The 12,388-nt window shown below is 35.1% G+C and overlaps 1 protein-coding gene across 1 annotated transcript in view; it reads right to left on the bottom strand.

The window, feature by feature from the left end:
- Positions 1 to 2,027: 2,027 nt before the first annotated feature.
- LOC140154582 (uncharacterized) overlaps positions 2,028 to 12,388 on the bottom strand; it is a 39,188-nt gene continuing 28,827 nt past the window's right edge. The window contains exons 3-8 of the mRNA XM_072177153.1: positions 6,860 to 6,976; positions 5,262 to 5,381; positions 4,391 to 4,504; positions 3,808 to 4,050; positions 2,531 to 2,644; positions 2,028 to 2,113 (exon numbers count right to left, since the gene is read on the bottom strand). Coding sequence (XP_072033254.1) covers positions 2,028 to 2,113; positions 2,531 to 2,644; positions 3,808 to 4,050; positions 4,391 to 4,504; positions 5,262 to 5,381; positions 6,860 to 6,976 — 794 coding nt within the window. The remainder of the gene's footprint in view (positions 2,114 to 2,530; positions 2,645 to 3,807; positions 4,051 to 4,390; positions 4,505 to 5,261; positions 5,382 to 6,859; positions 6,977 to 12,388) is intronic.

The raw sequence follows: 12,388 nt of genomic DNA, 5'->3' as shown, positions 1-12,388 counted from the left end.
TACCAATAATCAAGTGTGCTTAACTTATATTTGCAGGACCACGTTTTGCTCAATCCATTTAATTTGACATCATTAAAGAGTCCTTGCTTTTAGTTAATGTGTAATATCGGGTTTAAATATGAAAACTTTATATTTTAGTTCGCCACTGGACATGACAGTCATACAAAAAGTAGAAATTCAAGAAAAAATGAGTGTGTATAAGTACACAAATTAGGAGGGTTATCATGTACAAGACTATGCAGGGCGAGCCATGGTAGGGTAGTATTAACCAAACATTACCTTCTGCATTTATATTTGTCAAACAAATATGAAAGCCACGTTTTGTTACAATTTCATCTGTGTAGAATTCAAAATGGAGGGGGATCCCGTCAGCTGGTGACAAAACATCCAAATGAGGCAGGGCATTATCCGAGTATCCTAAAAGTCGTCCATTTTGTGCTGTTCCGATGTACAAGTTGTCATAGTTCCATTCCGTAAAGAAGTCTATGAACTGCACTAGTATTCTACCACCTTCCTGGCAGCGCACAGTCCAGAAGCACCGCATGTTACTCATGTAATTATTAGGGTAGCCATAAGACGTCAAATTAACCTTGGTATCTCTTGCTATTATGATCTCGGGCTCTGGACAAACTGCATAAAAGACAATGAAAATGGAACAATAAAATTACAATTTGAGTATTATCATGGTCGATAACATCAAATGCTGGTAATTATGCGAAACTCAACCATCATGTTTAGTGCCCTATAAAAACAACCAATCTCAACCCCACCCCACCCCCAGACAAAGTTTACTATGAGGCTATACAAGCATGGGATAGTTTCCATGGAAGATGATTACTTTGCAAATACAATGGCGCCTTAATAAATCCCCCCATATTTTTATGGTCCATACAACCATCACCAATATTTTCGCATGTATATGGATTTCTAACCAAATTAACCTCATATTTGGCCATGTTAGCTTCAATGTGGCAAAAGTGTTCATTCTTCGCCCGCATTTGTACCATTAACTTATTTTGTCGCCAGAAGGTGTTGAATTCCCTATACTTCCAAAAAATCCCACCATTTCTAAAGGAAATCTTCAATGGCATTTTCGTCGTCTTAGAGGAACATAATAATAAGAAAGCACAACGAAAATATGACAATATTTACATTTTGTTTCGAACATGGTCAGCGATATTGCAGATAAGTATCCAGAACAGAGATCGTTTCGGTCAAACGTAAGCTTTTTCCAATAAGAAAGGGTCCAATGTCCAATGTAAAAGATAGAAGGTAGATCTTATAACAATATAGCGAACTGAAATAATACTCATAGTTTCAAAAAGAACTGTCTTAAAAAAGACAATGCCACGATAAAGATCATGTTTCAAACGTCTGCATTGATAAGGGCCGAGAATGGTGGTAAATGGAAAAGGTAGATCTAAAACAATATAGCTAACAGAAATGATATTCATAGTTTTAAAAGTTGAAAATACTAAATGGGCACTGAATGGTATTAATCATTCCGGGTTACCCTGTAGTACCGACCACGCGGTTTGTTCATGCACTTACCTTGTACTTCACAGTTTGGACCAGAGTAACCAGCAGAACAGTGACATTGGTATTCACAATCTCCATCTTCGCAAGTACCTCCATTAAGGCATGGGTCTGGGGTACAGTCGTTGATATCTGAAAGTATTTTTAGTGATGCGAAATTTAAATTGGATATATTTATTAGCTACCAAAATATTTAGGTTGGGTCAAGTCATTCGGCCTATTCGATTTGATGAGCTGAAGTCACTAAATATTACGCGAGACAGTACTTCTTTATCGTGGAGTCATAAGGCATGACTCATTATACTATTATACAGTGCAACAGAGCATAAATGCCCAAAATTTAAAAGCTATATAATTTACGAACAATATACACTACACTTCAAGAAAATATTACTACAACGGATTATTAGCACATAAGATTCCAAGCAATCAAGTACCAACATGCACAGTTTTGGCCTTATATCATTTTTTAACAAAATGTTATCAAACCTCTACTGTGGCAGCTGGGAGTGGTATCTCTTTGATAGCTGATAATGCCCGCCATTCAGCAGGTCGCTACTTGTGACCTTGTGAGCAACTATCGAAACAGGAATGGCATTTCATTATTGGCCCCATGTTGCAATAACAACTATCGAAACAGGAATGGCATTCCAACATCGGTCCAATATTGCAATGCCAACTATCGAAACAGGAATGGCATTCCAACATCTGGGATGCGGCGGAAGTACCTGATACATATATGAGGCTGAATATTACTAAAGTCTAAACACATGTGATACCACGACACCCCCCCCAAAAAAAACCGATTTCTACAATTATCTGAATGGTCATAGTTACCCTTTTTAATGTGAAAAGATGAATAAAACACTGGTCTGACCTTATAACTTTCAATTTTCATGCAATCTCATTGGCATTTATCTGTTAACTTCTAATTATATATGTACTAATAATTGACATTAAAGCATACAGCTGCTTACAAGTATACTTTGCTTACTTTGTTCACAGAGTGATCCTGTATACCCTTGCGGACACAGACATACAAATGTATTAATTGAATCTTGACAGCTTGCTCCATTCCAGCAGGGTTCTGTGGCACACTCATCAATATCTGTCAAAACAACAACGGTAATCATACTTCATTAAAAATTATATCTGATATTGTTGCATCTTCGGCGTAAAGTAATGGTTCACATTGTTGCATCTTCGGCGTAATGTAATAGTTGCATAAATGAAAATCGAAAGAGGTCTACAAATCAAAGATTTTAAACACACACGTGTATTGACATTATATTAAAAAGAATAACAGTTGTAGAATTTCCGATCATCACAAATAATTGTTTATTTTGCAATTCGCATCACTCAACTAAACGCTTCATAAAAAATGGAAACTTTCAAAAACGATTGTATATTAGAAATTTTTGAAATCTGTCTACATATGGTTTCATATCAGTGCAAAACATTGTTCTTTCCTGTAAACAATGACACCTCGTTTGTGACGATAACTTATTTCACGGCTGAGTAACTTTCTTTGAAAGACATTGAGGTCTCAAAGAAAATGTGCCAAACTGACCATTGTCTGTGCTCATCTCATTACTTTGAATGAATGAATGCGTGGGTTAATGCAGGAATAAAAGAATGAAAAAATGTTGTTTGCAGTATATCATTTTGAATGAAAAGTGCTAGGATGGGATTAACAGTTCTACAGGTGGATTCAAATGGATCAACGCAAGTCAATCTCTCTTGCTGGTCACTTCTTCATAGTGGTCATTTGCAAGAAAGTTCAAATCAACCATGGTTCGATTATCAGATCTGGATATTAAAGGCTCGAGCTTGAGGCTGGAATACCTTAGCGGCAACTTTTGTTTCCCGCAGTATGATCCCCAAGCTAAAAGTTTCGTCAGACCGGAGATGTCAAAGACAGACCCAGAAGTTGCCGCCCAAGAAAAACAACAGCTGCAGAAAACCGGTACATCAGCCTGCCAGCACTTCGAAATTCCTTACTCATGTTTACTGATACAAATGGCGCAGACAATGGCATATTTGGCACATTTTGTTTGAGACCTCCTTGTCTTTTAAAAGGAAGTTAGTCAACCATAGAATAACTAATGGTGACAAATTTTGTGTCACTTTTGAAAGGAAAGAACAACGTTTGTATTGATATGAAACAATATGCAAATAGATTTCAAATATTCTTGATATATAGCCGTTTTGGAAAGTTTCCAAAGTTTTTCTGAAGAGTTTAGTAATGAACGATTATGAATAATAACTTACAGTCAATAGTGTGGCAGGTATCATTTGATTCGTCACTTCCATCAAAACAATCTTCGAAATCATCACATAACCACGAGTTGGGCACACAACCACCGCTTAAACATTGAAACTGTATGCTTGGGGTACAAGTACAACCGGACTCATCACTGTTGTCATTACAGTCAGGAATATAGTCACATCGGTAACTTTCCAACACACAGCCAACGCCATCATCACACAGAAATTCATTTTCTTCACAAGTAACTTTTGAAAAGGAAAAACAGACCAAAAAAAGATTACTGTTTCATTTCTCACATAAATAAATTTCTCACAAATAAATTTAAAAAATAGGTGTGGTACACAGTTATATTAATCATGTCCGTGGGTAAAATGTACTCTGCAGCAGCTACTGTAATAACTACTTACACCTAGATGTTGGAATATAAAGCTTGTTATTGATAAAACTGTTGAGATCCCTATTTATCTCTATTTAGGAGCTGTTATTTTAAAAATATGTTCGTCTTCTGATTCTAGAACTGGATATTTCAAGATGCACTTCACCCTTTCAGATATATGAAATAATATTCAATATCCGTTGACTCACTTGATTGACAGTTAATTCCAGTCCATCCTCTTTGACATACACAGCTGTACTGATTCAATTCATCAACGCATTTGCCCCCATTTAAACATGGTCGAGACATGCACTCATTAATTTCTACAAACAAACAACAAAATTCACATGGGAGTTTATGTATGGAGGATACGGTTTTTAAAAGTTTATGCGATTTCATCTTTACCATCAGTCATTGTCGAAGGTTTGCACCTGATTATATTTCGTTACATTTTAAGAAGTAGCCTGTATACATTCCATTCACTTAACACTGTAAAGAGATTTTTAGTTTAACACTTCGACTAAATCCATAATGCATATTAAGTTCCATTTTTCAATCATGGTTGAGGTCTCATGTCTTCTAACTGTATCCTAATATTTGATACAAATGATTTTTATTTTTTTGTTTTTTACTTTACATATTCATCCTATTCACAATTGGTTCCCGTATAACCTGGAATACACTGACAAGAGTATTCTAGAATTTTATCTTCACATGTCCCTCTATTTTGACAAGGTTCTGACGAACAGTCATCAATATCTTGAAAAGTAATACACGTAAAATTACTAGTAGTAATACACGTAGAGCGCTTGCAATTTCCAAATATATCTACAGTATTCAAAATCACATTTCTATCCAAATTCAAAGCGAGGTCGCGTATTTAGCCAGTTTACGAATGCAATACAGGCTGTATCATTTTGACACAGCCTGTACACCTGATCCGTGAATCTTTTTTTAAAGACAGTGCTTCATAAAATTGCTGTGTGCGTATTTTTAAGGTTTTGATTGTTTTAAGAGTAAGTTTGACTGGACAACGATTGTGGACCTTTAAATAACCTACACAATTACTGTGAGACTTACCCTGTTCGCAATTAACTCCAGTCCAACCAGGCGCACAGGTACATGTATACGATCCTATTCTGTCATTACAGGTTGCTCCATTAATGCAAGGACTAGATAAGCATTGATTAACATCAGCAACTGAAATATAAACAAAACTATACTCGACACAATATTACTTCTTCTTTTTAACGTGTCCACGGCACAAGATTAAATGTGTTTCAGCCAGTGCTGCACCCATTTTTCAGCATTCTCATTGTAAACTGCTAAGTCAGCAGTTGTGCATGTTTGCTCCAGTTGAGGGCAACACAGTAAGTGATCCATTGTTTGTGGTTCTGTTCCACAATCGCAGGTTACATCTGTGTTCTTTCGATATCCCCATTTGCTGAGGTTGACTTTACATCTTCCTACACCAGACCTTAACCTATTAAGGCATTTCCATTCAACCCAACTTGCATCTGCACCAGGTGGTAGTTCTTCGCCAACAGGAATATTCAAAATTGGTGGGTGATTTGTAGATCGCTCCTCCAATTTTGCTACTCTTTTACTGAGTTTGACGAATTACTGAGTTTGACGAATTACTGAGTTTGACGAATTGGTAAGGCTAAACACTTTTACAGTTTACATTATTTTGAAAAACAGACTTTTGCGATATGAAGAACAAGCTTGTCCGCACCCCAATAAAACATCAAATTTGGTTTTTTGTTTACGTTGTGGGTGTCCAATTAAGTTCATTAATTTCAAAAGCACTGAAAGCTCACTCTGAGCTAAATATTTTTATTCCAACACAATATAATAATTGTAACATAAGGATTTTGTCCTATCATCTGTCTGAAGATCATATGCTTGTAATCGTGAATCTGAAAAAGTACCTATTATACCTCAAGAAATCAAACAGTATTATGAACATCTCAAATAATGACCTAATTAGCCACACATCTGCGGTCATCTAGTCTACATAATATGGTGACAATAATATACGATGCTAGTTCGGTGCTGATAACTTTTTACTGCACTTATGTGGAGTCTTTGTGTTTGATTTTGTTATCATGTGTGAGACAAGTTTTGCCGTGAAATACTATAGTTCTTGTATTTCTTTATTTTCAATGTTTACCCCTACAAAATCCTACCGAGCTAATTTGTTTTACTGTGTAGACTACTATTAAGAAGAGGTCGTTTTGTATTTCTTTTACTGTCAGTGTAGACCTTCATTGGAATTCTGTTACTGCGTTGTCCTACATGGGAGAAGATTCAACAGTAGCCCTATTTTAGTGACTGTGTGGTTGTACGGGGGACTTTCATTCTTTACGGAGAGGGGACTTATTCCCCAGACTCCTTCAGCAACTAAAATCCTCTAATGGTTCAACATGCAAAGACTTGAGAGCAATCAAGTCCAAACTCTATGCATTTACGAACCGCAAAAGACGGGTGATCTCATAGTATTACTAATATCGTATCCTATGTGTAACAAATGGAAGGCTGAACATATGTGCTTTCTTTGTAGCTATCTGACCATTGTCAAATTAGACGACGGAAACTGAACCTTATACCACAAAGGCATTTTGCACTTTGAATTTAGATGAGCGTGAATTTTCAGTAGAGCTGCTTATTTTTCTTACCCGTTCCACATCTTCTTCCAGTCCATCCTCGTCGACAAATACACCTGTACTGGCCTCGGCTTTTATCCACACAACGTCCTTGATTAAGGCATGGTTGAGACCGACACTGGTTTACATCTAATGAAAACAAAAGGATAAATTTAAAAGAATCTGTACTCAACATTTGAAACGGATATTATTGTTGTGATAGATAGGGTTGGAATCATAAGCAATGGGAATGGGCTTACCCAGAATAATGTCTGGGTATGTACCATTTAACTTTGTTGCAGTTCAGTAGAACGGTAAAATACTTTATGGTCAGGAATTCGAAATTATTTAAATTAATTTTGCTCAAAAACTCATCTTATAAAGTCAGTAGCACAACACTTCCGCACCACTTCTCGTGGAGAGTGAAAATGCTTGGTGCTAAAGTGGTGCTAAAGAATAAGCTATAATTCTTTTCTATTGGCATATGGTGGTATGGTTCAATGTTAGATAACGATCATGATAATAGGCCTCCTTGATATGATCACACTCACATAGGCCTCCTTGTTTAGGCATTCATTATTACCACACTTACATTAATTTTCAGTTGATTACAGTAGACATCAAACTGTTACAAAGGTTGACTTGCGTTTTGCACCCTAAATTTTGTGATACCGCGGGTTTTACATGGACCTTAAGGCAGCTGTGTACTCTCAGACATGCATGTAGTAAAAGTGCAATAACTTTGTAATTATTCGCGCAAGACTTATAAAAGTATACATTTTTATAAAGGCAAGACATCAATGAATCTTAATATAAATATAGATTTGGTGTAAAAACAACAGTTATTAAGAAAATCACAAACAATTGAGTTTTTGGCAATATTTGTTCGGTACATCATAACAAAAAAACACTCTTTCGAAAATATTTTATTTTGTTTTTATCTCAATCTTGAGGCTCCATTCCAAAAACGATTTTTTTAGTTTTTTGACATTGGCCTTATTTTTTGAGATATTGACCATATAAGGCATCAAAATGAACTTTTTAAAATTCACAAACGCATATTTGCACAAAATGATGCCTAAAATCGGAAATAGACCAAAAGTAGTAAGATAGCCTGTAGGGACCATTTCAAGGTCACACGAGCTCATGAATATTAATGAGGTAGGCGTGGCTAATTAGCATATATGAATATGAATGAGGTGTGTGACTAATTAGCATATATGAATATTAATGAGGTGGGCGTGGCTAATCGTTCAAAAAAAAATCCCCAAAAAAATTTTTGAAAAAAAAATTTCAAAAAATTTCAAATTTCAAAAAAATTTTCAAAAAAAAAATTTCAAAAAAATTTCTAAAAACAATTTCAAAAAAATTTAAAAAAATTTAAAAAAAAGTCAAAAAAAAATTCAAAAACAATTTCAAATAAAAAAATTAAAAAAAAAGAACAAAAAAAAAATTCGAAAAAAATGTCCAAAAAAAAAAATTCCAAAATTTTTTTTAAAACAAATCGTGAGGACGCGGCTATTGCCACAGATGAATGAATGAGCGAATGTAAATAAAATACCGCCATTTTGAATGAGAAGTTGATTTTTACCAGCGTTCATATTTAGGGACGTTAATATTTAGGGACGGTGAAATGAGCGAATGAGCAGGCTTGACACCCGACAGGACCCCGTGAATGAGTGAATGAGCAGTGAAATGAGCGAATGAGCAGTGAAATGAGCGAATGAGCAGCAAAATGAGCAAATGAGCAATGAGCAGGGAATGGGCAAATGAGCAGCGAAATGAGCAAATGAGCATGGAAATGAGTCAGTGAGCAGTAAAATGAAAAAAAAATGAGTCAATGAGCACGTAAAATGAGCAGAAATGTGCGGTGGTTAAATGAGCGTCATGCTTTCCATCTCGCATCCTCTTCGAAATGAGGAAAATGAGCAGCGAAATGAGTCAAAGAGCAGTGAAATGAGCAAATAAGCAGCGAAATGAGTCAAAGAGCAGTGAAATGAGCAAATGAGCAGCGAAATGAGTCAAAGAGCAGGTTATAAAAAGGCCGGTTTCACCTCGTTCTTGTCATTTGGAGATCAACTCGAGGAGTCGACGCATGCATGGCTTCTATTTCAGCGTTCAAAACCCACTCTTGTCACGCGTGCGACAAACATTTCGATCGATCATTCAACTTGAGGAGACACGTGAAAAAGATGCACGGCGAAGAGGAGGAACGCCTGAGACGGACGATTCCTTCGTTGAACCCGAAAATTTTGGAGACGGATAATTCCGAGCGGGGAAGCGCGGCATCCGGAGAAGATAGCGACGTGGAGTTGGAGGATCCGTCACGTATCGAGAATGGCTTAAACGGGCCAGAGAAGCTTCCGCGAGATGAGGGCCCAAAATCCGAAAAGTACGTCAACGAAGGTATGGCTGAAGACCTGGCCGGGGAAAAGGCTAATATGAAGACTGTATGGGTGTTAAACGAGATTTTTTGACAGCTACGGGACATTTTTGGCACATAACGTCCATTTGAAATATGACGAAACTCATCAGGATATCGAGATCGACATAGAAGAGAAAACGGATAAAGGCATGGACGTAGGCAAAGCGGTGAAAATAACGTTAGCTAAACATCGATCTCAATTCGCCGGGCTTTTCCAACAAGACGAAGAGGATGACGAGATGGAAAGCGATGACTAAAGCGCATTAATCCACCGCACTTTTCTGGAAGTTGCTAATAAAAGTTTTAAAAGAAGCATCTTAATTACGTTTTTTTTTTTCATTTTACGTGCTCATTGACTCATTTCCATGCTCATTTGCTCATTTCGCTGCTCATTTGCTCATTTCACTGCTCATTTGCTCATTTCACTGCTCATTCGCTCATTTCACTGCTCATTCGCTCATTTCACTGCTCATTCACTCATTTCCCTGCTCATTCGCTCATTTCACCGTCCCTAAATATTAACGTCCCTAAATATGAACGCTGGTAAAAAATCAACTTCTCGATTCAAAATGGCGGTATTTTATTTACATTCGCTCATTCATTCATCTGTGGCAATAGCCGCGTCCTCACGATTTGTTTTTAAAAAAATTTTGGAATTTTTTTTTTTGGACATTTTTTTCGAATTTTTTTTTGTTCTTTTTTTTGTTGAAATTTTTTTATTTGAAATTGTTTTTGAATTTTTTTTTTTGAAATTTTTTTTTGAACTTTTTTTTGAAATTTTTTTTTTTGAAATTTTTTTGAAATTTTTTTTTGAGAATTTTTTTGAAATTTTTTTTCAATTTTTTTCAAAATTTTTGGGGGATTTTTTTTGAACGATTAGCCACGCCCACCTCATTAATATTCATATATGCTAATTAGTCACGCACCTCATTCATATTCATATATGCTAATTAGCCACGCCTACCTCATTAATATTCATGAGCTCGTGTGACCTTGAAATGGTCCCTACAGGCTATCTTACTACTACCAAAATATAAAAAAATGGGAAAACTGTTTCTTGAGCCGATCATGCTTCTTACGATGATCATATTTGCTTACCTATAGATGCTGTATTTATTGAGTTATCGTGTGTAAGAGCCCAGTACGTAACAAAATCCAAGTACGTATCAATTTGATACGTATTGGGCTCAACCTCTTCTACCTAGAACAAAAAGTGGCAAAAAATAATTCATCCCGCCCAATACGTAACAAAACTAAAATTTGATTAAAATTACTTTATTCATACTCCCTCCTCTGTAGTGGTTTTTGTTACGTATTGGGCTCTATACATTTTTTTTTGTTACGTATTGGGCTCCGGTTGTTTTTTCAAGCAAATTATGGATATTATGTGCATGTGTTTTTATAGAAGTACTTTATATTGACCCAGTAACTCATTTTGAGTCTTTCTAGAACAAAATATTTGACAGTGTTTTATCTCTAGACTTGGAATTTATTTGTTACGTATTGGCCTCTGGTTATTTTAAAAGGACATTATCATGATTAAATGCATGTTTTTGTTATAGAATTACTTTATATTACTCAGTAAATCCTTTTGAGTCATTTTGAGTCTTTCTATAAAAAAAAAACATTGACAGTGTTTTTTCTCTAGACTTAGAATTTTGTATTGGGCTCTGGTTATTTTTAAAGCAAATTATGGGTTTTAGGTGCATGTTTTTGTTATAGAATTACTTTATATTGACTCAGTAAATCCTTTTGAGCCATTTTGATTCTTTCTAGAAAAAAAATTTTGACAGTGTTTTTTCTCTAGACTTAGAATTTTTTGTTACGTATTGGGCTCTGGTTATTTTTAAAGCAAATTATGGGTTTTAGGTGCATGTTTTTGTTATAGAATTACTTTATATTGACTCAGTAAATCCTTTTGAGCCATTTTGATTCTTTCTAGAAAAAAATTTTGACAGTGTTTTTTCTCTAGACTTAGAATTTTTTGTTACGTATTGGGCTCTGGTTATTTTTAAAGCAAATTATGGGTTTTAGGTGCATGTTTTTGTTATAGAATTACTTTATATTGACTCAGTAAATCCTTTTGAGCCATTTTGATTCTTTCTAGAAAACATTTTTCGACAGTGTTTTTTCTCTAGACTTAGAATTTTTTGTTACGTATTGGGCTCTGGTTATTTTTAAAGCAAATTATGGGTTTTAGGTGCATGTTTTGTTATAGAATTACTTTATATTTACTCAGTAAATCCTTTTGAGTCATTTTGAGTCTTTCTAGAAAAAAAATTTTGACAGTGTTTTTTCTCTAGACTTAGAATTTCTTTTGTTACGTATTGGGCTCTGGTTATTTTTAAAGCAAATTATGGGTTTTAGGTGCATGTTTTTGTTATAGAATTACTTTATATTGACTCAGTAAATCCTTTTTGAGTCATTTTGAGTCGTTTCTCTAGACTTAGAATTTTGTTGTTACGTATTGGTCTCTGGTTATTGTGGTGATTAGTTGCATTTTTTGTTTGCTATAAACTTACTTTATATTGACCCGGTAACTCATTTTGAGTCATTTTGAATAATTCTAGAAAAAAGCTGGTTATGGTTATTAGGTGCATGTTTTTGTTATAGAATTACTTTATATTGACTCAGTAACTCATTTGAGTCATTTTGAGTCTTCTAGAAAAAAATTTGACAGTGTTTTTTCTTTAGACATATAATTTTTCTTGTTACGTATTGGGCTCTGGTTATTTTTAAAGCAAATTATGGTTATTAGTGCGTGTTTTTGTTATAGAATTACTTTATATTGACCCAGTAACTCATTTTGAGTCATTTGTGACTCTTTCTAGAGTCATTTTGAGTATTTTTAGAACAAAATATTTGTCAGTGTTTTTCGGCTGGATTTTTTTTGTTACGTATTGGGCTCTATACATTTTTTATGTGTTTTGGAGGTTACACTGTCGGTAAAGCTCTTTTATCCGGATTTTTTCGCATATATGGACATGAGCTGACCTCCAGTTAATATTTATCGAAGAAAAAAAAATTCGAGTGGGTCTAATTTTTTGTTACGTATTGGGCTCTGGTTATTGTGGTGATAAGTTGCATTTTTTGTTTGCTATAAACTTACTTTATATTGACCCGGTAACTCATTTTGA

Source organism: Amphiura filiformis, chromosome 1 (genome assembly GCF_039555335.1).
Source record: "Amphiura filiformis chromosome 1, Afil_fr2py, whole genome shotgun sequence".
Lineage (NCBI taxonomy): Eukaryota > Metazoa > Echinodermata > Ophiuroidea > Amphilepidida > Amphiuridae > Amphiura > Amphiura filiformis.
The sequence above is the reverse complement of the archived record's forward strand: the minus strand, read 5'-3'. Positions and strand labels throughout refer to the sequence as shown.